Source organism: Canis lupus, chromosome X, assembly GCF_011100685.1.
Source record: "Canis lupus familiaris isolate Mischka breed German Shepherd chromosome X, alternate assembly UU_Cfam_GSD_1.0, whole genome shotgun sequence".
Taxonomy (NCBI): domain Eukaryota; kingdom Metazoa; phylum Chordata; class Mammalia; order Carnivora; family Canidae; genus Canis; species Canis lupus.
Window position 1 is genome coordinate 57,324,227 of NC_049260.1, and position 22,562 is coordinate 57,346,788.

The 22,562-nt window shown below is 38.4% G+C and overlaps 1 protein-coding gene and 1 long non-coding RNA gene across 6 annotated transcripts in view; one reads left to right on the forward strand and one right to left on the reverse strand.

The window, feature by feature from the left end:
* Positions 1-207: 207 nt before the first annotated feature.
* Positions 208-16,709, reverse strand: LOC106558455. 2 transcript variants are annotated; one of them, XR_005386342.1, is made up of 3 exons: positions 16,381-16,709; positions 15,416-15,546; positions 208-264 (listed from the first exon to the last, which is right to left on the reverse strand). It is a non-coding gene; the product is annotated as an uncharacterized LOC106558455 (long non-coding RNA). The 2 variants fall into 2 exon arrangements; XR_005386343.1 differs by lacking the exon at positions 208-264 and adding an exon at positions 5,883-5,941.
* CHIC1 (cysteine rich hydrophobic domain 1) overlaps positions 16,327-22,562 on the forward strand; it is a 74,944-nt gene continuing 68,708 nt past the window's right edge. For 3 of the 4 annotated variants that reach the window (XM_038587732.1, XM_038587731.1, XM_038587733.1), the window contains exon 1: positions 16,337-16,750. In XM_038587732.1, coding sequence (XP_038443660.1) covers positions 16,476-16,750 — 275 coding nt within the window. In that variant the 5' untranslated portion in view covers positions 16,337-16,475. Of the gene's footprint in view, positions 16,751-22,562 lie in introns of all 4 variants that reach the window. The other variant, XM_038587734.1, reaches the window with a different exon arrangement.

Sequence of the window (22,562 nt, forward strand, 5' to 3'; positions counted from 1 at the left end):
AGAAATGGAAGGGCATCCTGTGTTCATGGATTGCAAGAATTAACATTATTAATTATCTTTAAAGATTTTATGTATTTATTTTAGAGACAGGGAGATAGTGAGAAAGAGCATGAGCGGGATCCCTGGGTGGCGCAGCGGTTTGGCGCCTGCCTTTGGCCCAGGGCACAATCCTGGAGACCCGGGATCAAATCCCACGTCGGGCTCCTGGTGCATGGAGCCTGCTTCTCTCTCTGTGTGTGTCTCTGCCTCTCTCTCGGTCTGTGGCTATAATAAATAAATAAATAAATAAATAAATAAATAAATAAATAATAAATAAATAAAATATTTAAAAAAAAAAAAAAAGAAAGAGCATGAGCATGGGAGAGAGGGAGAAGCAGGCTCCCTGCTGAGCAGGGAGCCCAACGTGGGGTCCAGTCTCAGGACCCTAGGATCATGACCTGAGCCAAAGGCAGCTGCTTAACCAACTGAGCCACTCAGTTGCCCCAGAAGAGTTATTATTATTATTTTTTAAAGATTTTTTATTTATGTATTCATGAGAGACACAGAGACATAGCAGAGGGAGGGAGCCCAATGTGGGACTCAATCACGGAACTACAGGATCACACCCTGAGCTGAATGCTGAATGCGCTTAACCACTAAACCACCCAGGTGTCCAAAGAGTTAATATTATTAAAATGTCCTTGTTACTCAAAGCCATCTATAAATTTAAAACATCTCTATCAAAATCTCAATTGCATTTTTCAGAGATAGAACAACAATCCTAAAACTTGTAGAACTATAAAAGACCCAAACAGCCAAAGCAATAATGAGAAAGAACAAAATTGGAGGCATCTATATTTCAACTATATTACAAAGCTATAATAATTGAAACATATGGTACTGGCATAAAAATAGACACATAGATCAGTATAATAGAATTAAACCCCCACATTATTTTATTATTAAACTAATACTTGATAAGGGAGCTAAGACTATCCAATGTGGAAAGACAATGTCTTCAACAAATGGTGCTGGAAAAATTGGATAACCACATACAGAAACATGAAATTGGACCCCTATCTTACACCACTCAGAAGAAGTAGCTTGAAATAGATTAAAGACTTAAACATAAACTTGAAACCATAAAACTTCTAGTAAGAAAATATAGGGAAGAATCTCCTTGATATTGGCCTTGGCAATGGTTTTCTTTATATGACACCTAAAGAACAGGCAACAAAAGAAAAATAAACAAGACTAGATCAAACTTAAACAATCAAGAAGATGAAGAAAACAAAAAAACAACAATCATGAAGATGAAGAAAATACATGGAAAAAATATTTGCCAATTATGTATCAAAAAGTGTATAAATATCCAAAAATTTTCAAGAACTCATTCAACTCAATAACAAATAAATAAAATTCTAATTAAAGAATGGGCAGAGAAACTACACAGATTTTTTTTCCCAAATAAGACATCCAAAATGTCAACAGGTACATGAAAAAGTACTCAACATTGCTAATCAGGAAAATACAAATCAAAACCATAGTGAGATATTACCTTACACCTGTCAGAAAAATGGTCATCAAGAAGGCTAGAATTAACAAGTGTTGGCAAGGAAGTGGAGAAAAGGGAATCCTTGTACAGTTGGTGAGATTATAAAACTTGTTCAGTCATTATGGAGAATAGTATGGTAATTCCTCAAAAAATTAAAAACATAAATAGCATATGATCCAGTAATCCCTCTTCTGGGTATATATCCAAAGGAAATGAAAGCTGGTTATTAAAGAATATATGCAGTCCCATGTTTATTGTAGTATTTATTATTCAAAATATCCAAAATATGAAAAAAACATTATCAATGGATAAGTGGATTAAGAAGACATGGTGTATACATAATGAAATACTATTCAACCACGAGAAAAAAGGAAATTCTGTCATTTGCTACAACACAGATGGAACTCGAAGACATTATGCTACGTGAGATACGTCAGAAAAATAAATACTGTATGGTATCCCTTATATGTGAAATCTAAAAAAAAAAACAACTTGAAAACACAGAGTGGATTGATGGTTATAAGGGGTTGGGGAGTGGGGAAATGGGAGAGATATTGCTTAAGGCTATATGCTTGCAATTGGTAGATAAATAAGACCTAGAGATCTAATACACAGCACAGTGACAAAAATATAAACATTGAACTTTCTAAGAGACTAGATTTTAATTCTTCCCACCACTAGAAGAAATAACAGTTATGTGGCATGACAGAGGTTTTACCTAATGCCACAGTGGCAATCTTATTGAGATATAAATTTATCAAGTCAATATGTTATAGACCTTAAATTTACACACTGTTATATGTCAATTATTACTCAATAAAAGATTTTTTAATAAAATAAAGTAAAAAAAAAACAAAAAGTAAGATGCAAACAGTAACAATAAGAGAGCTGAGGTGTCCATGCTAATATAAAAATATAAACCAACATTATTACTTGAGATAAAGAGGGATATTTCATAGTGGTTAAGAATTAATTCATCAGGAAAATATAAGAATTGTAAACATATCTGTACCTAACAAAGGAGCCCCATGCTACACGAAGCAAAAATTAACAGAAATGAATAAAATATGTAAAATCCAACAAAAATAGTTGGAGACTTCAGTGACGCATTCTGCATAATGGAGAGGAAAATGAGACAGAATATCAACAAGAATATAGAAGAAATAAACAGAACTATGAGGTAGACCTAACTCACATTTTTAGAACAATCCAACCAATAACAATATAAATTCCTCTCAAATGTACATAAAACTCTCTTAAAATAAATACTATGGTAAAATAAAATAAATCTCAAAAAATTTTAAAGGATTTATATCATACAATTTATGTCCCCAAACCACACTGAAATTAAATTAGAAATCAAAAACAGAAGAAAATGTAATTCAAATAGAAATGTTTTAATTCAAAATTAATTTAAATTTTGGAAATCCTTAAGAAAGGAAAAGACAGAGACAAGGGGCTGGGAGCGAGAAGGAGAAGCAAAAAAGAAGAACAGGAGAAGTAGGAGAAAGAGAAAAAAGGAGGAAAGGAAAAGATCTAGATTAGAAAGGAACAGATAAAACTGTTCATCACAGATTACATAAATTTATATGTAGAAAACCCTAAGAATTTTACAGATACTGGCACAGACACACATAGACACACACATGCACACACATAGACACACACATTAGAACTACTAAATGTGCTCAGAAAGGGCAAGAGGCTGCACATCAATATACAAAAATAAATTGTACTACCATAAACTAATAATATGCAACCCCAAAATGAAATTCAGTAATTCTGTTAACAATAGGTTCAAAAAAGAGAAAACATGTAGAAATAAGTTTAACAGAAGAATTGCAAGTTTTGTGCACTGACAACTATAAAACATTATTGGAGAAAATTTTAATATTTAAATAATGGAGAAATATGCCATGTTCAAGATCAGATGACTTAACATTGCTAACTTGGTAATGGTCCCAAATTTATCTATAGATTCAATGTGATTCCTATCAAAATTCCAGCTAGTTTTTTAAAAGAAATTGATGAGATGATCTTAAAATTTATATAGTAATATGGAAGACTCAGGGAGGTCAAAATAATAATTAAAAAGCAAATTTACTGGACATACATATTCTAATTTAAAAACTTAGTACAAAACAAAAACCTACTACAAAGTTATAATATTCAAGATGGTATGGTACTGACATGAAGACAGACCTAGAGACAATTGAATAGAATTAAGAGTCCAGGAACAAATCTCTAAGTTTACAGTTAATTGATTTTCAACAGAGATATTGAGGCAATTCAATTTAGAAAAAGGACAGTCTTTAACAAATGGTGCTGGGACGATTCAACAGCCACATGTAAAAATATGTATTTAGACCCTTATACAAACCACACACAAAAGTGAACTCAAAATGGATCACAGACCTAAAAATGTTTTAGAAGTAAACAGAGCAAGTCTTTTTGATATCGTGTTAAGCAAAAATTGCTTAGATACATATTAAAGGCACAAGCAATAAAATTTGATGAGTTGGGTTTTATCAAAATTGAAAACTTTTTCAGTTCAAAAGATGCCATGAACAACATAAAAAGGCAAGCCACAGACTAGTAGAAAATGTCTATCCACCATACATCTGATAAAGGGCTTCTATCTAGAACATGTAAAGGGAACTTTGTAACTCAACAAGCAGACAACCAATTTTTTTAAAAAAGTTATACACACACAAAGTTATACACAAATGTTCATTGAAATTTTATTTATAAAAGCCAAAATCTAGGGGGGAGAAAGATTTCCTCAGTAGGTGAACTGCTCAACAAACCATTGTATATCTGTACTATAAATACTACACAGCAATAAAAAAGGAATGAATCGTGGATATACCCAGGAATCTAGATGATCCTCAGAAGTACGCTGAGTGGGAGGCGGGGCAAGATGGCGGAAGAGTAGGATCCCCAAGTCACCTGTCTCCACCAACTTACCTAGATAACTTTCAAATCATCCTGAAAACCTACGAATTCGGTCTGAGATTTAAAGAAAGAAAAACTGGAATGCTACAGTGAGAAGAGTTCACGCTTCTATCAAGGTAGGAAGACGGGAAAGAAAAGAAAAGGAAAGAAAGAAAAAGAAAAAGAAAGAAAGAAAGAAAGAAAGAAAGAAAGAAAGAAAGAAAGAAAGAAAGAAAGAAAGAAGAAAGAAAGAAAGAAAGAAAGAAAGAAAGAAAGAAAGAAAAAGGAAGGAAGGAAGGAAGGAAGGAAGGAAGGAAGGAAGGAAGGAAGGAAGGAAGGAAGAAAGAAAGAGAAAGAAAAAAAAGGCATCTAAGGGGGAGGAGCCCCAGCGAGGAGCCGGGCTAAGGCGCCGCAGCGAGTGCCCCCAGGACAGTAAAGCCCAGGCCCAGAGAAGCGGAGCTTCACCAATCTTCCTGGATGGAAAGGCACTCGCAGGGAGCTTAGGCAGGATCCCAGGAATGGCGGGGATGCCCTCAGGCTCCCAGGGGCACTGATGGAGGAACTTCGCCCCGGGGAGAGCGCACCACACACTCTACAGGCCTTGCTCCCTAAAGGGCTGCAGCGCAGGTGGGGGAGGGGGGCGTGGGAGCAGCTCAGGCAGTGGCTCAGGCTGCAGCTCGCGTGGAGAGGGCTGCGCGCCCAGGGAGCACGATACAAACAGCACAGGCACCGGAGCCCACGGCCCTGGGGGACACAGCCCAGGATTCCCCACTCCCTCGCACTCCCCCCATGATAGGCAGAGACTGGGAGGACACAGGACAGCAAGGACGCTCCTGCCACGGTGCAGCCCCAAGCGGTGCAGACCTGCACCCCCTGCCCCTGGAGCATCCAGGCTCCTGTGGACTGGGAGCTGTGGTAGTTACTCAGGAGCTGACTCTAAGGCAGGAGAGCTGGACTCCACCGCCACTGTTGTTCCTTCTGGTGTCACCTTGACCTGGGACTGAACAGGGGCCTCACAGGATAAACAGCTCCCACTGAGCCGTGCACCTGACAGGGGGATGGGCAGCTCCCTCAGGTGCACACACCTGAGAATCAGCACAGCAGGCGACTCCCCCAGAAGACCAGCTAGAAGGACAGAGGAAAAGCAAGTCATTGACCAAGCAGCACTGGAAAGTTCCAGGGGAAGTAGAGGGATCTACAGTATATAGAATTAGAGGATACTCCCCCTTGTTTTCTGTTTTCTGTTTGCCCCCCCCTTTTTTTTTCTTTTTTTTTTTTCCTTTTTCCTCTCTTTCTTTTTCCAGTAAAACTTGTTTTTGGCCACTCTGCACTGAGCAAAATGACTAGAAGGAAAAACTCACCTCAAAAGAAAGAATCAGAAACAGTCTTCTCTCCCACAGAGTTCCAAATTTGGATTACAATTCAATGTCAGAAAGCCAATTCAGAAACACAATTATAAAGCTACTGGTGGCTCTAGAAAAAAGCACAAAGGATTCAAGGGACTTCATGACTGCAGAATTTAGATCTAATCAGGCCGAAATTAAAAATCAATTAAATGAGATGCAATCCAAACTGGAGGTCCTAATGACGAGGGTTAATGAGGTAGAAGAATGAGTGAGTGACACAGAAGACAAGTTGATGCCAAGGAAGAAAACTCAGGACAAAAGAGAAAAACAATTAAAAGATCATGAGGATAGGTTAAGGGAAATAAATGACAGCCTCAGAAGGAAAAAATCTACATTTAATTGGGGCTCCCTAGGGTGCCAAAAGGGACAGAAGTCCAGAGTATGTATTTGAACAAATCATAGCTGAAAACTTTCCTATTCTGGGAAGGGAAACAGGCATTCAGATCCAGGGGATAGAGAGATTCACCCCTAAAATCAATAAAAACCACTCAACACCTCCACATTTAATAGTGAAACTTGTAGATTCCAAAGATAAAGAGAAGATCCTTAAAGCAGCAAGAGACAAGAAATACATAACCTTTATGAGGAGAAAATTTAGGATAACAGCAGACCTCTCCACAGAGACCTGGCAGGCCAGAAAAAGGGCTGGCAAGATATGTTCAGGGTCCTAAATGAGAAGAACCTGCAGCCAAGAATACTTTATCCCAAAAGGCTCTCATTCAGAATAGAAGGAGAGATAGAGAGCTTCCAAGATAGGCAGAAACTGAGAGAATATATGACCACCAAGCCGGCTCTGCAAGAAATATTAAGGGGGACCCTGTAAAAGAAAGAGGAAGTCCAAGGAAACAATCCACAAAAACAGGGACTGAATAGGTATCATGATGATACTAAATTCATATCGTTCAATAATAACTCTGAACGTGAATGGGCTTAATGACCCCATCAAGCGGCGCAGAGTTTCAGACTGGATAAAAAAGCAAGACCCATCTGTTTGCTGTTTACAAGGGACTCATTTTAAACATAAAGACACCTACATCCTGAAAATAAAAGGTTGGAGAACCATGTATCATTCAGATGGTCCTCAGAAGAAAGCAGGGGTAGCCATCCTTATATCAGATAAATTAAAGTTTATCCCAAAGACTGTAGTAAGAGATGAAGAAGGACACTATAACATACTTAAAGGATCTATCCAACAAGAGGACCTAATAATCATGAATATTTATGCCCTGAATGTGGCAGCTGCCAAGTATATCAATCACTTAATAACCAAAGTTAAGATATACTTTGATAATAATATACTTATACTTGGTGACTTGAATGTAGCACTTTTTACAATCCACAGGTCTTCTAAGCACAACATCGCCAAAGAAACAAGAGCTTTATATGATACACTGGACCAGATGGATTTCAGAGATATTTACAGAACTTTACATCCAAATGCAACCGAATACACATTCTTCTCAAGTGCACATGGAACTTTCTCCAGAATAGACCACATACTGGATCACAAATCAGGTCTTAACCAATACCAAAAGATTGGGATCGTCCCCTGCATATTTTCAGACCATAATGCTTTGAAACTAGAAATCAATCACAAGAAGTTTGGAAGGATTTCAAACAGGAGGAGGTTAAGGACTATCCTGCTAAAAGATGAAAGGGTCAACCAGGAAATTAGAGTAGAATTAAAAAGATTCATGGAAACTAATGAGAATGAAGATACAACTGTTCAAAATCTTTGGGATACAGCAAAAGCAGTCCTGAGGGGGAAATACATTGCAATACAAGCATCCATCCAAAAACTGGAAACAACCCAAATACAAAAGCTAACCTTGCACCTAAAGGAGATAGAGAAAAAACAGCAAATAGATCCTACACCCAGCAGAAGAAAAGAATTAATAAAGATTCAAGCAGAACTCAATGAAGTCGAGACCAGAAGAACTGTGGAACAGATCAACAAAACCAGGAGTTGGTTCTTTGAAAGAATTAGTAAGATAGATAAACCATTAGCCAGCTTTATTAAAAAGAAAGGAGAAAAGACTCAAATTAATAAAATCATGAATGAGAAAGGAGAGATCACCACCAATACGACGGAAATACAAACGATTTTTAAAGCTTACTATGAACAGCTATACGCCAATACATTAGGCAATCTAGAAGAAATGGACGCATTTCTGGAAAACCACAAACTACTAAATCTGGAACAGGAAGAAATAGAAAGCCTGAACGGGCCAATAACCAGGGAGGAAATTAAAGCAGTCATCCCAAACCTCCCAGGACACAAAAGTCCAGGGCCAGATGGCTTCCCAGGGGAATTCTATCAAACGTTTAAAGAAGAAACCATACCTATTCTACTAAAGCTGTTCAAAAGATAAAAACAGATGGAGTACTTCCAAACACTTTCTATGAGGCCAGCATCACCTTCATTCCAAAACCAAAGACCCCACCAAGAGGAGAATTATACACCAATATCCCTGATGAGCATGGATGCAAAAATTCTCAACAAGATATTAGCCAATAGGATCCAACAGTACACTCAGAAGATTATTCACCATGACCAAGTGGGATTTATCCCTGGGATGCAAGACTGGTTCAACACTCGTAAAGCAATCAATGCAATTGATGATATCAGCAAGAGAAAAAACAAGAACCATATGATCCTCTCAATAGATGCAGAGGCAGCATTTGACAAAATACAGCATCCATTCCTGATCAAAACTCTTGAGAGTATAAGGATAGAGGGAACATTTCTCAGCATCTTAAAAGCCATCTACGAAAAGCCCACAGCCAATATCATTCTCAATGGGGAAACACTGGGAGCCTTTCCCCTAAGATCAGGAACAAGACACGGTGTCCACTCTCACCACTGCTATTCAACATAGGACTATAAGTCCTAGCCTCAGCAATCAGACAACAAAAAGAAATAAAAGGCATTCAAATTGGCAAAGAAGTCAATCTCTCACTCTTTGCAGATGACATGATACTGTACATAGAAAACCCAAAAGACTCCACCCCAAGATTGCTAGAACTCATGCAGCAATTCGGCAGCGTAGCAGGATACAAAATCAAGCCCAGAAAACTGTGGCATTTCTATACACTAACAATGAGACTGAAGAAAGAAAACATAAGGAGTCAATCCCATTTACAATTGCACCCAAAAGCATAAGATGCCTAGGAATAAAGCTAACCAAAGAGGTAATGGATCTATACCCTAAAAACTACAGAACACTTCTGAAAGAAATTGAGGAAGACACAAAGAGATGGAAAAATATTCCATGCTCATCAATTGGAAGAATTAATATTGTGAAAATGTCAATGTTACCCAGAGCAATTTACACATTCAATGCAATCCCTATCAAAATACCATGGACTTTCTTCAGAGAGTTGGAACAAATCATCTTAAGATTTGTGTGGAATCAGAAAGGACCCCGAATAGACAGGGGAATATTAAAAAAGAAAACCATAGCTGGGGGCATCACAATGCCAGATTTCAGGTTGTACTACAAAGCTATAGTCATCAAGACAGTGTGGTACTGGCACAAAAACAGACATATAGATCAATGGAACAGAATAGAGAATCCCGAAATGGACCCTCAACTTTATGTCAATATATGACAAAGCAGGAAAGACTATCTACTGGAAAAAAGACAGTCTCTTCAATAAACGGTGCTGGGAAAATTGGACATTCACCTCCAGAAGAATGAAACTAGACCATTCTCTTACACCATACACAAAGATCAACTCAAAATGGATGAAAGATCTATATGTGAGACAAGATTCCATCAAAATCCTAGAGGAGAACACAGGCAACACCCTTTTTGAACTCGGTCACAGTAACTTCTTGCAAGATACATCCACGAAGGCAAAAGAAACAAAAGCAAAAATGAACTATTGGGACTTCATCAAGATAAGAAGCTTTTGCACAGCAAAGGATACAGTCAACAAAACTAAAAGACAACCTACAGAATGGGAGAAGATATTTGCAAATATCCTATCAGATAAAGGGCCTGTATCCAAGATCTATAAAGAACTTATTAAACTCAACAGCAAAGAAACAATCCAATCATGAAATGGGCAAAAGACATGAAGAGAAATCTCACAGAGGAAGACATGGCAACAAGCACATGAGAAAATGTTCTGCATCACTGGCCATCAGGGAAATACAAATCAAAACCACAATGAGATACCACCTCACACCAGTGAGAATGGGGAACATTAACAAGACAGGAAACAACAAATGTTGGAGAGCTTGTGGAGAAAGGGGAACCCTCTTGCACTGTTGGTGGGAATGTGAACTGGTATAGCCACTCTGGAAAACTGTGTGGAGGTTCCTCAAAGAGTTAAAAATAGATCTGCTCTACAACCCAGCAATTGCACTGCTGGGGATTTGCCCCAAAGATACAGATGCAGTGAAACGCCAGGACACCTGCACCCTGATGTTTATAGCAGCAATGTCCACAATAGCCAAATTGTGGAAGGAGCCTCCGTGTCCATCGAAAGATGACTGGATAAAGAAGATGTGGCATATGTATACAATGGAATATTACTCAGCCATTAGAAACGACAAATACCCACCATTTGCTTTGATGTGGATGGAACTGGAGGGTATTATGCTGAGTGAAATAAGTCAGTCGGAAAAGGACAAACATATGGTCTCATTCATTTGAGGAATATAAAAATTAGTGCAAGGGAATAAAGGGAAAGGAGAGAAGATGAGTGAAAATATCAGTGAGGGTGACAAAACATGAGACACCTAACTCTGGGAAATGAACAAGGGGTAGTGGAAGGGGAAGTGGGCGGGGCCAGGGGTTGGGGTGACGGGGTGTTGGGCACTGAGGGGGGCCGTTGGCGGGATGAGCACTGGGTGTTATGCTATATGTTGGCAAATTGAACTCCAATAAAAAATTTTTTAAAAAATTACTGGATGAAATCATAGACCCAAGTAAATTGAAAGACACTCAAAAATAAAATAAAATAAATATTAAAAAAAATAAGAATTACGTGAGTGAAAAAGCCAATCCCCAAAGGTTACATACCATGTGACACAATTTACATAACATTCATGAAAATACAAAAATTATAGATGGTAAACATCTTAAAGTTTGCTGGGGATAGAGGGAGGAATTGTTATAAAAAGATGACAGTAGGAATCCTTGTGGTGATGTAACTGTTCTTTATCCTGTCTATGGTAATAGTCATAGGATCCTACACCTGTGATAAAATTGCATACTAATACACACACATGAATACATCCTACGCCTGTGATAAAATTGCATACTAATACACACACATGAATACATCTATGACTGAGGAACTCTGAGTAAGATGGGTAGATTGTACAATGTCAATTTTGTGTACTATGGTGTTCTTTTGTGTATAGATAGTGTACTATAGTTATACAAGATGTTATCATTGGGAAATACTGAGTAAAAGATAAACAGGGCTTCTCTGTATTAGTTTCTACAATTATAAGTGAATCTCTATCTTTAAAAAAGCTTAATTTTAAAAATGGGTAAAAGATTTGAATCAACAGTTCATCAAAGAATGTATATAATAAAAACAAGCATGTGAAAAGATGTGCAACCTCATTAGTCATTAGGGAAATATAAAATAAACCTACAATATGATATACTTCATATCCACAAGAATAGCTCTAATAAAAAAATAACAGATGTTGGAGAGAATGTGGAGAAAATGGAACTTTCATACATTGCTGCTGGGAATGCAAACTGATTGATCCACCTCAAAAAACAGTTTGGCAGTTATCTTAAAATCAACAGTCTTACCATATAATCCAATAATTCCACTCATAGATATCTACCCTTGAGAAATTAAAACACATGTTCACACAAGGACATGTATGTGAATTTTATTTTTTTTATTTTTTATTTTTATTGGAGTTCAATTTGCCAACATATAGCATAACACCCAGTGCTCAACCCATCAAGTGCTCCCCTCAGTGCCCGTCACCCAGTCACCCCCACCCACCTCCCTTTCCACCACCCTTTGTTTGTTTCCCAGAGTTAGGAGTCTCTCATGTTCTGTTTCCCTTTCTGATATTTCCCACTCATTTTTTCTCCTTTCCCCTTGTATGTGAATTTTAATAGCAGCATCTTCATAATATCCAAAATGTGGAAGCAATCCAAATATCATCAATTAGTGAATGGATAAAATGTGATATATCCTTACAATGACATACTATTTATCAGTTAAAAGGAATGGAGTACTTACATAAGACACAACATGGATAAATCTGAAAAATATTATGCTAAGCAAAAGAAACTAGATACAAAAGACCACATATTGTATGATCAAATTTATTTGAAATGTCTAGAAAAAGAAATCTATAGAGACAGAAAGTAGACTAATTATTGCCTGGGGCTGGGGGTCAGAGTGGGGAATGGTTGAAAATGGAACAGATTTCTTTTGGGTGTGACAGAAATGTTCTAAATTTAGTTTGTAGTGATAGTTGCAAAACTCTGTAGATGTACTAAAATCACTGAATGTACTAAAAACTCTGTAGATGTACTAAAATCACTGTACACTTAGAAAGAGAGAGAAAAGGACGGAAAGGAGGATGGGAGGGAGGGAGGGAGAACCATCTTAAAAGTTACATTTCTTTTCAGCTGTTCTAAGATTGAAACCCCCTTAGGTGGTTAAATCTGTTACTTCTTGACTCAGGTCCCCATCTATCAGACAGAGTAATTACCCCATGCCCTGCTCAGCTCATCAGACAAAAAGTTATATGGCCTACTTTCTTCTCCACCCACTCCTAGCTTTAGTATTCTTGATAGTTACTAAATTATCATTTAAAAATCATGTTCCTTGTATTTACTGACAAAATGTGTTTTTCTCAGCTTGCCCAATTCCAAATTCTCCTATATCTAGCAAAACAACTTACTTTTGGAATTATATATGCATTTTCAGCACAGTGTATATTCAAGAAAGCAGACCATACTTGTGAGTTTCTCCAAGCGTAGCACTGCTTTGTTCTTTTGAATATGACTAAATGTCAGAGACTGCTTTCCATTTTGACAGTATGATTTCCCCCTCCCCCTCCTCCCCTCCCATCCCCCACAGTCATCATTTCTTACCATAGTTCCAATATCTTACTTGCACTTATCACAAAGTCCACCCTTTATACTCCTTTCTCTTTTTCTCCTTCAAATATCTCTTCCTAGCCTAATCCTGAATGGTGAAAAGGAGAAGCTACTATTTAAGCAGTAATCGGCAAAATACTTCCATTTAGTCAGTGACTTGGACTTTTATGGATAATACAGCATGTTTGGAAAATTTTTAGTATTGCCTATGACTTTTTTACTTTTTGAAAGGGAAGAACTGGTGTGAAATATTGATTTGATCTTAAGTCTAAAGTATTTTGCTCCCATAAATGACACATGATACATTTTTATTAATCTCCAAGAAAAGCAGATATATTGTATCTGTCTTATCAGAAGGCTATGGTCAAATATTATTAGACTAGTAAAGTTCTCTATACTACAGAAACTAAAGTGCAGCCACTCTGGAAAACTGTGTGGAGGTTCCTCAAAGAGTTAAAAATAGAACTGCCCTATGACCCAGCAATTGCACTGCTGGGGATTTGCCCCAAAGATACAGATGCAGTGAAATGCCAGGACACCTGCACCCCAATGTTTATAGTAGCAATGTTCACAATAGCCAAACTGTGGAAGGAGCCTTGGTGTCCATGGAAAGATGAATGGATAAAGAAGATGTGGTATATGTATAATGGAATATTACTCAGCCATTAGAAACGACAAATACCCACCATTTGCTTCGACATGGATGGAACTAGAGGGTGTTGTGTTGAGTGAAATAAGTCAATCGGAAAAGGACAAACATTATATGGTCTCATTCATTTGGGGAATATAAAAAATAGTGAAAGGGAATAAAGGGGAAAGGAGAAAAAATGAGTGAGATATATCAGAAAGGGAGACAGAACATGAGAGACTCCTAACTCTGGGAAACGAACAAGGGGTGGTAGAAACGGAGGGGAGCGGGGGGTGGGGTAACTGGTGACTGGGTGCCACTGAGGGGGGCACTTGATAGGATGAGCACTGGGTGTTATTCTATATGTTGGCAAATTGAACACCAATAAAAAAAATAAATAAATAAAAAACAAATACAAAAAAAAAAAAAAAAAAGAAACGACAAATACCCACCATTTGCTTCAACGTGGATGGAACTGGAGGGTATTATGCTGAGTGAAATAAGTAAATTGGAAAAGGACAAACATTATATGGTCTTATTCATTTGGGGGAATATAAGAATTAGTGAAAGGGAATAAAGGGAAAGGAGAGAAAATGAGTGAAAATATCAGTGAGGGTGACAAAACATGAGACACTTAATTCTGGGAAATGAACAAGGGGTAGTGGAAAGGGAGGTGGGCGGGGGGTTGGGGTGACTGGGTGATGGGCACTGAGGGGGGCACTTGGCAGGATGAGCACTGGGTATTATGCTATATGTTGGCAAACTGAACTCCAATAAAAAATTTAAAAAAAGAAACTAAATTTTGTTGCTTATTGATAATGTTGCAACATATTTTTAAAGTTCATAAGTAAACAAGGTATGGAGTACAAAACATTTTTTCACCTTAATAACACAAACTTAGGGATCCCTGGGTGGCGCAGCGGTTTGGCGCCTGCCTTTGGCCCAGGGCGCGATCCTGGAGACCCGGGATCGAATCCCACATCGGGCTCTCGGTGCATGGAGCCTGCTTCTCCCTCTGCCTGTGTCTCTGCCTCTCTCTCTCTCTCTCTGTGTGACTATCATAAATAAATAAAAATTAAAAAAAAAATAACACAAACTTATTGATAATAATAATGGTTTGATCAGCACCTCTTACAAAACTAATTTCTTCCTCCCTCATGCATCCTAAATGCTTTGTTTGTATTGCTATACTGCTAACATAATACTCTTCTTAAAGTACACTTATAGGGTGCCTGAGTGGCTCATTTGGTTAATACTCTGACTCTTGGTTAATCCTTTTAGCTAAGGCCATGATCTCATGGGTCCTGGGATCCAGCCCCAAGCCAGGGTCTGCACTGGACTTGGAGCATGCTTGAAGTTTCTCTCCCCCTGCCCCTCCTCCAGCTCTCTCTCTCTCTCTCTCTCTCAAATAAACGAATAAATCTTTTAAAAAATAAAGTGCAGTTATGTCTGTTTCCCCAGTCTCACCATCAAATTTGGATGGAGCTGCAGAGTAGCAGAAAGAGCTGTGAAGTTGATATTAAAATACCTGGATCACAGGATTTGTTTTATTAATTAGCAGCTACGTGACATTACTGTCCTAATGATCCCTGAATTATGACATGGATTTCTGTGCTACTGCTAAGTATTAAATAGTTTGACACATAGTTTGGAAACTCAAAATATGTGATCTCTACAACATTTTAGTGATTGTGGAGAAGATAGGAAAAATATTTGAAATGGAAAATTTTGGACAAAATGTTACCACAGACCTTAATTACTTAAACTTCATGAGACTCAGTTTTGCCATCTATAAAGTAGATATGATGATGCTTACCTCATAGGATTGTTTAAGGGTTAACTGAGATACTGTACATGAAAGAGTCTAGCTCTCTGGAAGATGGATGATGTTCATTAATGTTTCCTTAGGTTGGAATGCTTCCTCCACCTCCTCCATGCCCCTCTCCCCTGTAAAAAGGGAAAAAACGGACAAAAAACTCCAAACTTCAAACATCTTTCAAGAAACAGCCCAAAAGGCACCACTGTACAAAGCCTTTCCAAACAACTTCAGGCAGTGTAGCCCTCTGGTTAAGAATACTGGGCTTTTGAAATCAGAAGAGATTCCCAAGTTTAAAAACAGATCTGCCATTTTACTAACGCCAGGATCTTGGGCACATTATTTATCCTCCGTGCATCTAGGTCTCCCATCTGCAAAGTGAGATCATCCTGGTACATATCTCATGCAGTTGTGAAGTATTAAATGCGATATTCACAAAGAGTGCTTAGCAAAGTCCCACTTAGTAAATCCTTTATTAAGTATTACACAGTAGAAGTAGTAATAGAAAGTTTCCTCTTCAGTAAAATGTTAATAAAAATACCTCGCAGGGTGGTAAAATTCTGATGCAAAAGTCTTTTAAACTATAATGCTGAACAAACATAAGGGATTGGTATATACCTTGAGATCTCTGGGGCAAAGTTCTAACCTCACGTTTTAGAATATACATTCCCTGCACTGGGTGGGGGTGTGTGGTAAATAGTACCCACTACTAATGAATGGGAAATAAAGCCAGAAGATACGTCCCAGGGGCCCAAGCAGCAGAAACCCAAAAAGCAATATTAAGCACAGAACCCGCAAACCCGGCCTCGATAATTCCCCGGAGTTCGCCTCTAACGCCCCCCTTCCTTTAGAGCCGCGCAAGCGTAGACTGATTTTGTTCCTCTCTCCCTCGGGCCCCCGCCTCCAACTCCCCCCCCCCATTCTGCCCCAACACGCAGGCGCATCTCTTCAAATCCTGTCCCTACCCCTCGTTCTTTCTCTTCATTTCGTTCCCCCTCCTCTTCCAGCACTTTGGCAGGTTCAAACTCTTCGTGAGGGTGGCGGCGATCGAGATCACGTGATGAGCATCCTGCTGCCCAACATGGCGGAGTTCGACACCATCTCGGAACTGGAGGAGGAGGAAGAAGAAGCGGCAACGTCGTCGTCGTCGTCGCCGTCATCGTCGGTATCGGGGCCAGACGACGACGAGGAAGATGAAGAGGACGAGGAAGAAGAGGAGGACGAGGAAGAAGAGGAAGAGGAGACGCCGCCCCCGCCTCGGGTAGTGAGTGAGGAGCATCTGCGCAGATATGCCCCTGATCCTGTATTAGTGCGGGGCGCCGGCCATATCACTGTGTAAGCAAGAGGGGGCCAGGGGTTTGAAAACGGTGAGATTTGTCGACAGAGGAATAAGAAGGTGATCGAGGGGCCCGTGGGGTGGGGGAGGGCTGATAAGGCATAACAATTAAAAAGGGACACCTGGTCTAAATGGAGAAACCAAGGGAGATAGGTGTAAGGGAAGTGAGGAGAATGCAAATGTGATGCACCAACATCAGGTAAAGAGTGAGTATAGAACGGGAAGATTAGAGGTTTGGGAACCAAAGAAATTGGGAGTAGAGGTGAGTTTCCTTGCTTCTGTGTATGCTGGCAAGTAGTCTTTAAACTGCAGGATGTACCAGAGGATTCTTTGCTGCTAAAATTGGTATGTTGTGGAACACGGTGACTGCTGTGACCTGTGACAAGACCTAGGCTTGGATTCTTTAAAACAGAAACATATGTTTTGTGAATAATATTATAGACTGTCCACCCACCCACATACTCATTCATCTATTCTTCTTATCTAATCCTTATATGAATGAATACAATAATCCTTTCCACGTCTTAATAACTCCTCATTCTGACATTCCTTAATTATCACACAATTAGAGGTTCAGATTAAGAGGCAATTGTAAAAAGTAAAAGAGCAGTAGATTGAGAATGAGGGCTCTTGGAAGTTAGTCCCAGCTTTGCTTCTTACTGGCCCTGTGACCTTGCTCAGGTTACTTCATATTTCTGGGCCTTAATTTCTCCATCTGTAAAATGAGGGGTTGGAGGCAGATGGTTTCTAAAACCTTTCAGCTCTGAGATAATTTAAGATACCTATAGGAGATTTTGTATGCCCAAACACTAAATATGCAGACATTAAATACTTATGGAAATTATTTCCCTAGGAGCTGAGGTTGAGTTTTTTGAAAACTTATACAGAGTGACTTTTTTTAAAATTTAAATCTTGGATCATATTTGAGAAAATTAAAGGAGGAGAGACTTCATAGCCTAGTAGTTGCAAAGCAAAAGAAAATTTTAATAGTTCTCTGGGCTTTGAAGAGTGCTTTTTCTTTTTTATGTGCTTGGGCTATAAATGCTTGAAAGTTTGAGTGTGTGTCATGTTTATCTTCTTAACTATGCGGTCTTTTCCTGCATTTTCCTATTGCTGCCTCTAATTTTGATAATGACTCACCTAGTCCCTTTGACTTTCAATTGAATTCATATTATCAGAAATCATGTATTATAATATGCAACACTTCCCTTCCATCATGTTAGCTTTTAATTTTAACATGTTAGATATTTTTATTGTAATACGCTTTTGTGATCTTTGCATGGAATATATTAAGAAAGATTTTGAAATGGTAGATGAGTTTGGGAAGATTTTTAGACCTGCTTTTTGGTTAGGCAATTATTTTAACACAATTTTTCTTGGTCCAAGAATTTTGCAGATAGTCTACAATGATCAGATGCCAGCCTACTGCGCTGTTTTACTTTTATTCCTTTGATCACTAGGGAGACAATTTATTACTCTAATTATGATTCTGGCACCAAAGGTTACTTTCATGCAGATTATTTCACATGACTGAACAGAAAAGGAGTTTTTATTCCAGTCTATAATTTTATATTCCCAACATTCCAACCCCCTTCTTATTTTCTAACATTAAGAAAACAGGAGGAGCAAGGAAACAGAATTCAAGTTACCAGAAACTTAATTGTGGTTCTGTTCTTCACACAATCATGGTGAAGTACTTACCAACCTGTTTTCAATTAAAAGTAAAGCACTGGTACTTGCCATATCCGGGGCCTTGTGATAGGTATAAAGTCCCTCCCAGCTTAAAAATTCTGGAATTAGGAGTATGAAGCAGTGGTGCTGGAAGTAACCGTTAGTATTAATTGAAGCCAAAACCTGAAAAGCAGGAAACTAGTACTTGAACCACTAACCAGTGTATATAATTTGGAGAATTATCTAGTTGTATTGTACACACTCTCTCAACTAAAAAGCACATCTGATGTTCAATGTCTGAGATTTGAAAAAAAATGAAATGTTTAGGAGAAAGTTTTACTGAATCTGAGGAACTCGCCTTTCTATGGTAGTGAAACTTGCCCTGTATCAGGTAAAGATCCTTATGAAATAGTTAATATAATTTTGAGACATCTAAAATAACCAGCTCTGTTAAAATTCTTTCTGGCATGCGAATATTAGACTTTCCCTCTCTGAATGGAATATTTCTTATTGTCTCCTACCCCTCTTATTTTTTCCATTCACTATGTAGTCGTCTATTACACAGAGGACTTTGTTTCTTTTCAAAGTTTAAAATTTGAGAACCATTGCTTCAAGAAACTCAGTATATCTTAAGCCATCATTTTCCCACCCCACATGGCTGTGCATTCCAGTTGCCCCATGATATCCTGACCCTGATATCACCACTCCAATATTTGGGGGTAATATTTCAAATCCTTGAGTCATTTTAACTATTCCTTTTCCTTGACTTGTCCGGTGCCATTCTGTCCCAGAATTATGTCATCAGATCTTTTGAAATGTATATTAGATTTATTGTCTCCATTTCTATTGGCACCACTGTAGTTTAGGTTGCCATCAACTCCTGCTTGAATTATTGCCACAGTCTGCCACCTCTCTCCCCTCCAATCCATTCTGCATGCTTGTGCCAAACTAATTTTCTTAAAACACAGTTTAATCATGTTGCTTTCCTGCTGAAAAACCTGCACTAGATCTTAATTAGGTCTGAGTTCTTATGCTCTCTTCCTCTAGCCTCAGAGGTCACTTCTAAACTTACCACTCCACTTGTGCTTTCTGCACCCTTCTCTTCCAGCCTCCTCCCAAATCTTGCTCCATCAGGCAGTCTCATCTCTCCAATATTACCTCTCTGCATCAGCCTATGAACATAGTTTCTTTCTTTAAAACAAAATAACACAAAGCCTCCCTAGACCTATGTTCCCATTTAGCTACTCTCTTGTCTTTCTTCCTTACCTCTCCAGATTTCTTAAGAGTAGCTACATTCACCATATCTGTGTCCACTTAACCCCTCTGTAACCTGGATTCTGCCATCATGATCACAGTCTAAGGGGTGGAGGAGAACTAGCCTTGTTAAGATCACCATGACCCTTTTGTTATTACATTAGTGGGCATTTCTCATTCCCTATCTTTCTGGTCCTCTCTGCTGTATATGACACTTATAATGACTCCCTCTTTTTTGGAGGCTTGTATTCCAGGGGTCACAAACACACAGGTAATACAGGTCACAGAAAGTGGTGTAACATGAGTAACGATGGGGCCTTAGTTGAACTGGAAGGTGGTATATATTGTGCCTAAAGATACTCAGATTCTGATTTTGTAAAAACATTTTGCCTGTCAAACAAACCTAGGAATTTCTTGGCCACTTCAATCTCCTGGCTCGCCCTGTATTTTTCTGGTGATTCTTTAACTCTCTCATTCATTGGCTTCTCTTATTCTCTTGACCATTGAATACTAGTGGTCTTCAAGGTTTTGTTCTCAACCTGCTCCTCTTCTTATTTCCTACTCTGCCTAGATGATCTCATCTCAATTCTCATGATTTCAATTTTCTGACATCTCCCAAATATTTATCTCTGTACAGACTTTGCTCAGACTTTCATCCGAGCTTCCTCACCTGACAGCCTACAGTCATCCTAAGTTCAGCATATTCAAAACAGAACTCATCCCTCTACACCTCCATCCCAACCCCCTCAAAAACTCCCCCCTATTTCTGTGTTTTCCATCTCAGTTAAATATTCTTCCACCTATCCCATTATTGATCCTTGGTTCCTCTTTCTCACTTATACTTAGTAACAAGTATTAATAATATATGACCTAAAAAATTCTTCTTTTCCTCCCTGCCAGCACTTCCCTGATTTGAGCCCCTTTCACCACCTTAACCAGTCAACTTGCCTTCATCCTTGTCATCTTCACATCCATTCCCCAGCCTACTACCAGATTGAGATACCCCTTTACTGCTTAAGACTATTCTGTGGTTTTCCCTTTACCCACAGGGTAGAATCTAAGCTCCATTACATGGCATATAGAACTGGATGCTGCCTATCTATCAGCGTAATCTTATGACATTCCCCCTTATGGCTCATGTTTTCCTGTTTGTAGCATGCTGTTTCTTATCTCTTTGCTGCTACTCAAACTGGGACCTCCAACTAGAATTTCAGTACCCACTGCCCTTACCCCAGGTCTCCATCTCCTACAAGTCTTCTCTACCCTCACTAAATTGTAATCTGCAATATAGCAGGAACAACTTTTAGTTCCCTCTGAATCCTCATTGCCTAGCACAGTGCATGCCCTGAAGTAGGTAGTTAATAAAAGTGAGTTGAAGGAATACAGGTTCACTTTAGTAACTCTCAATATTTTTATCATAATGCATGCTATATTTTAGGCCCCCAACAAATACCAGTTACTTGAATCATGCTGGAGAGTGAACTTGTGATTCTGAGGTAGGATCTATAGAGCTACAGTAATATCACCAGTCCCAGTGACGGGGGGTTATGGCATGGCCTTACCTCTGAAATCTTTGTTAAGATGTGAGAATATGCCTATCTGTATTATCTTAATATATTGGCTTTCTAGTTACCTTAACAAGATACTAATCTTTTAACATGGAATTAGTTATAAGTTTTGAAGAAGTAGAATGAGCTAACCACACTAATTGTAATTCTAGTGCTGAGATGATGAGGATGAATGGATATTTGGGGATTTTTTTTCCAAATAAAAAAATATATGACAAAATTAGCTCCACAGATAGGAGTTTATAGAAACAGACATAATAAAATGCCTCTTGGAAATATTAAGTATTTTAGAAATACTATACATATAATATAATGATATTATAATTATAATTTAGTGTCTATCACCTTTCTTCTTGATATTTCTAGGATAAATATTTGGATCCAATGTATTGAAATACAAGGAAAATTATATCTCATGAGATCTTTTATTTATAGGCATTATCACACTCTTTATATTGCTTAAAATATACAGGGGTGCCTGGGTGGCTCAGTCAGTTAAACATCTGCCATCAACTCAGGTCATGATCTCAGGGTCCTGGGATCAAGCTCTGTATCTGGCTCCCTGCTCTGCGGGGAGTCTGCTTCCCCCTCACCCTCTGCTACTCCCCACCACACTACCCCCACCTCTCGTGTGCACAAACACTCTCTCTCTCAAATAAATAAATAAAATCTCTTAAAAGAAAACCAACATAATTTACCCATGATAGTAGATCTGTATGCAAATTAGTAGAGATGATAGGTTACCAATTCTTATAAAATTGTCTCATTAAAATTAATCTATAAAAGGTAAAGTTATTCCATATAGAATTGAAAAAGATGGCCACATTTTCCAAAAAGTGCATTTCTGTAAAATTTAGACAGCAATTATTAGACTCTGGTTAGTGATACTTCTCAAGTCACTTAATGGAATGCCTGTTCTATAAAGTTATCTTTGAGGAATTACAGTGATGCATTGTTAATATATGTTTGTATATGGTAAATATTTTATAAGATTTTAGGCTTTCAGGGACGCCTGGGTGGCTGAGCGGTTGAGCGTCTGCCTTTGGCTCAGGGCATGATCCTGGGGTTGAGATCGAGTCCCACATCGGGCTCCTTGCTGGAGGCCTGCTTCTCCCTCTGTCTGTATGTCTGTCTGTCTGTCTCTCTCTCTCTGTATCTATCATGAATAAGTAAATAAAATTTCCTTTAAAAAAAGATTTTAGGCTTTCAGAATATTGAAGTCATGGTAACTTGCCATTTTACAGTGTGGCAAGACGTGATTGTTTTTATATAAAATATTAAAGAGATTTAACTATAATGTTTCTGAAAATATCTTTGA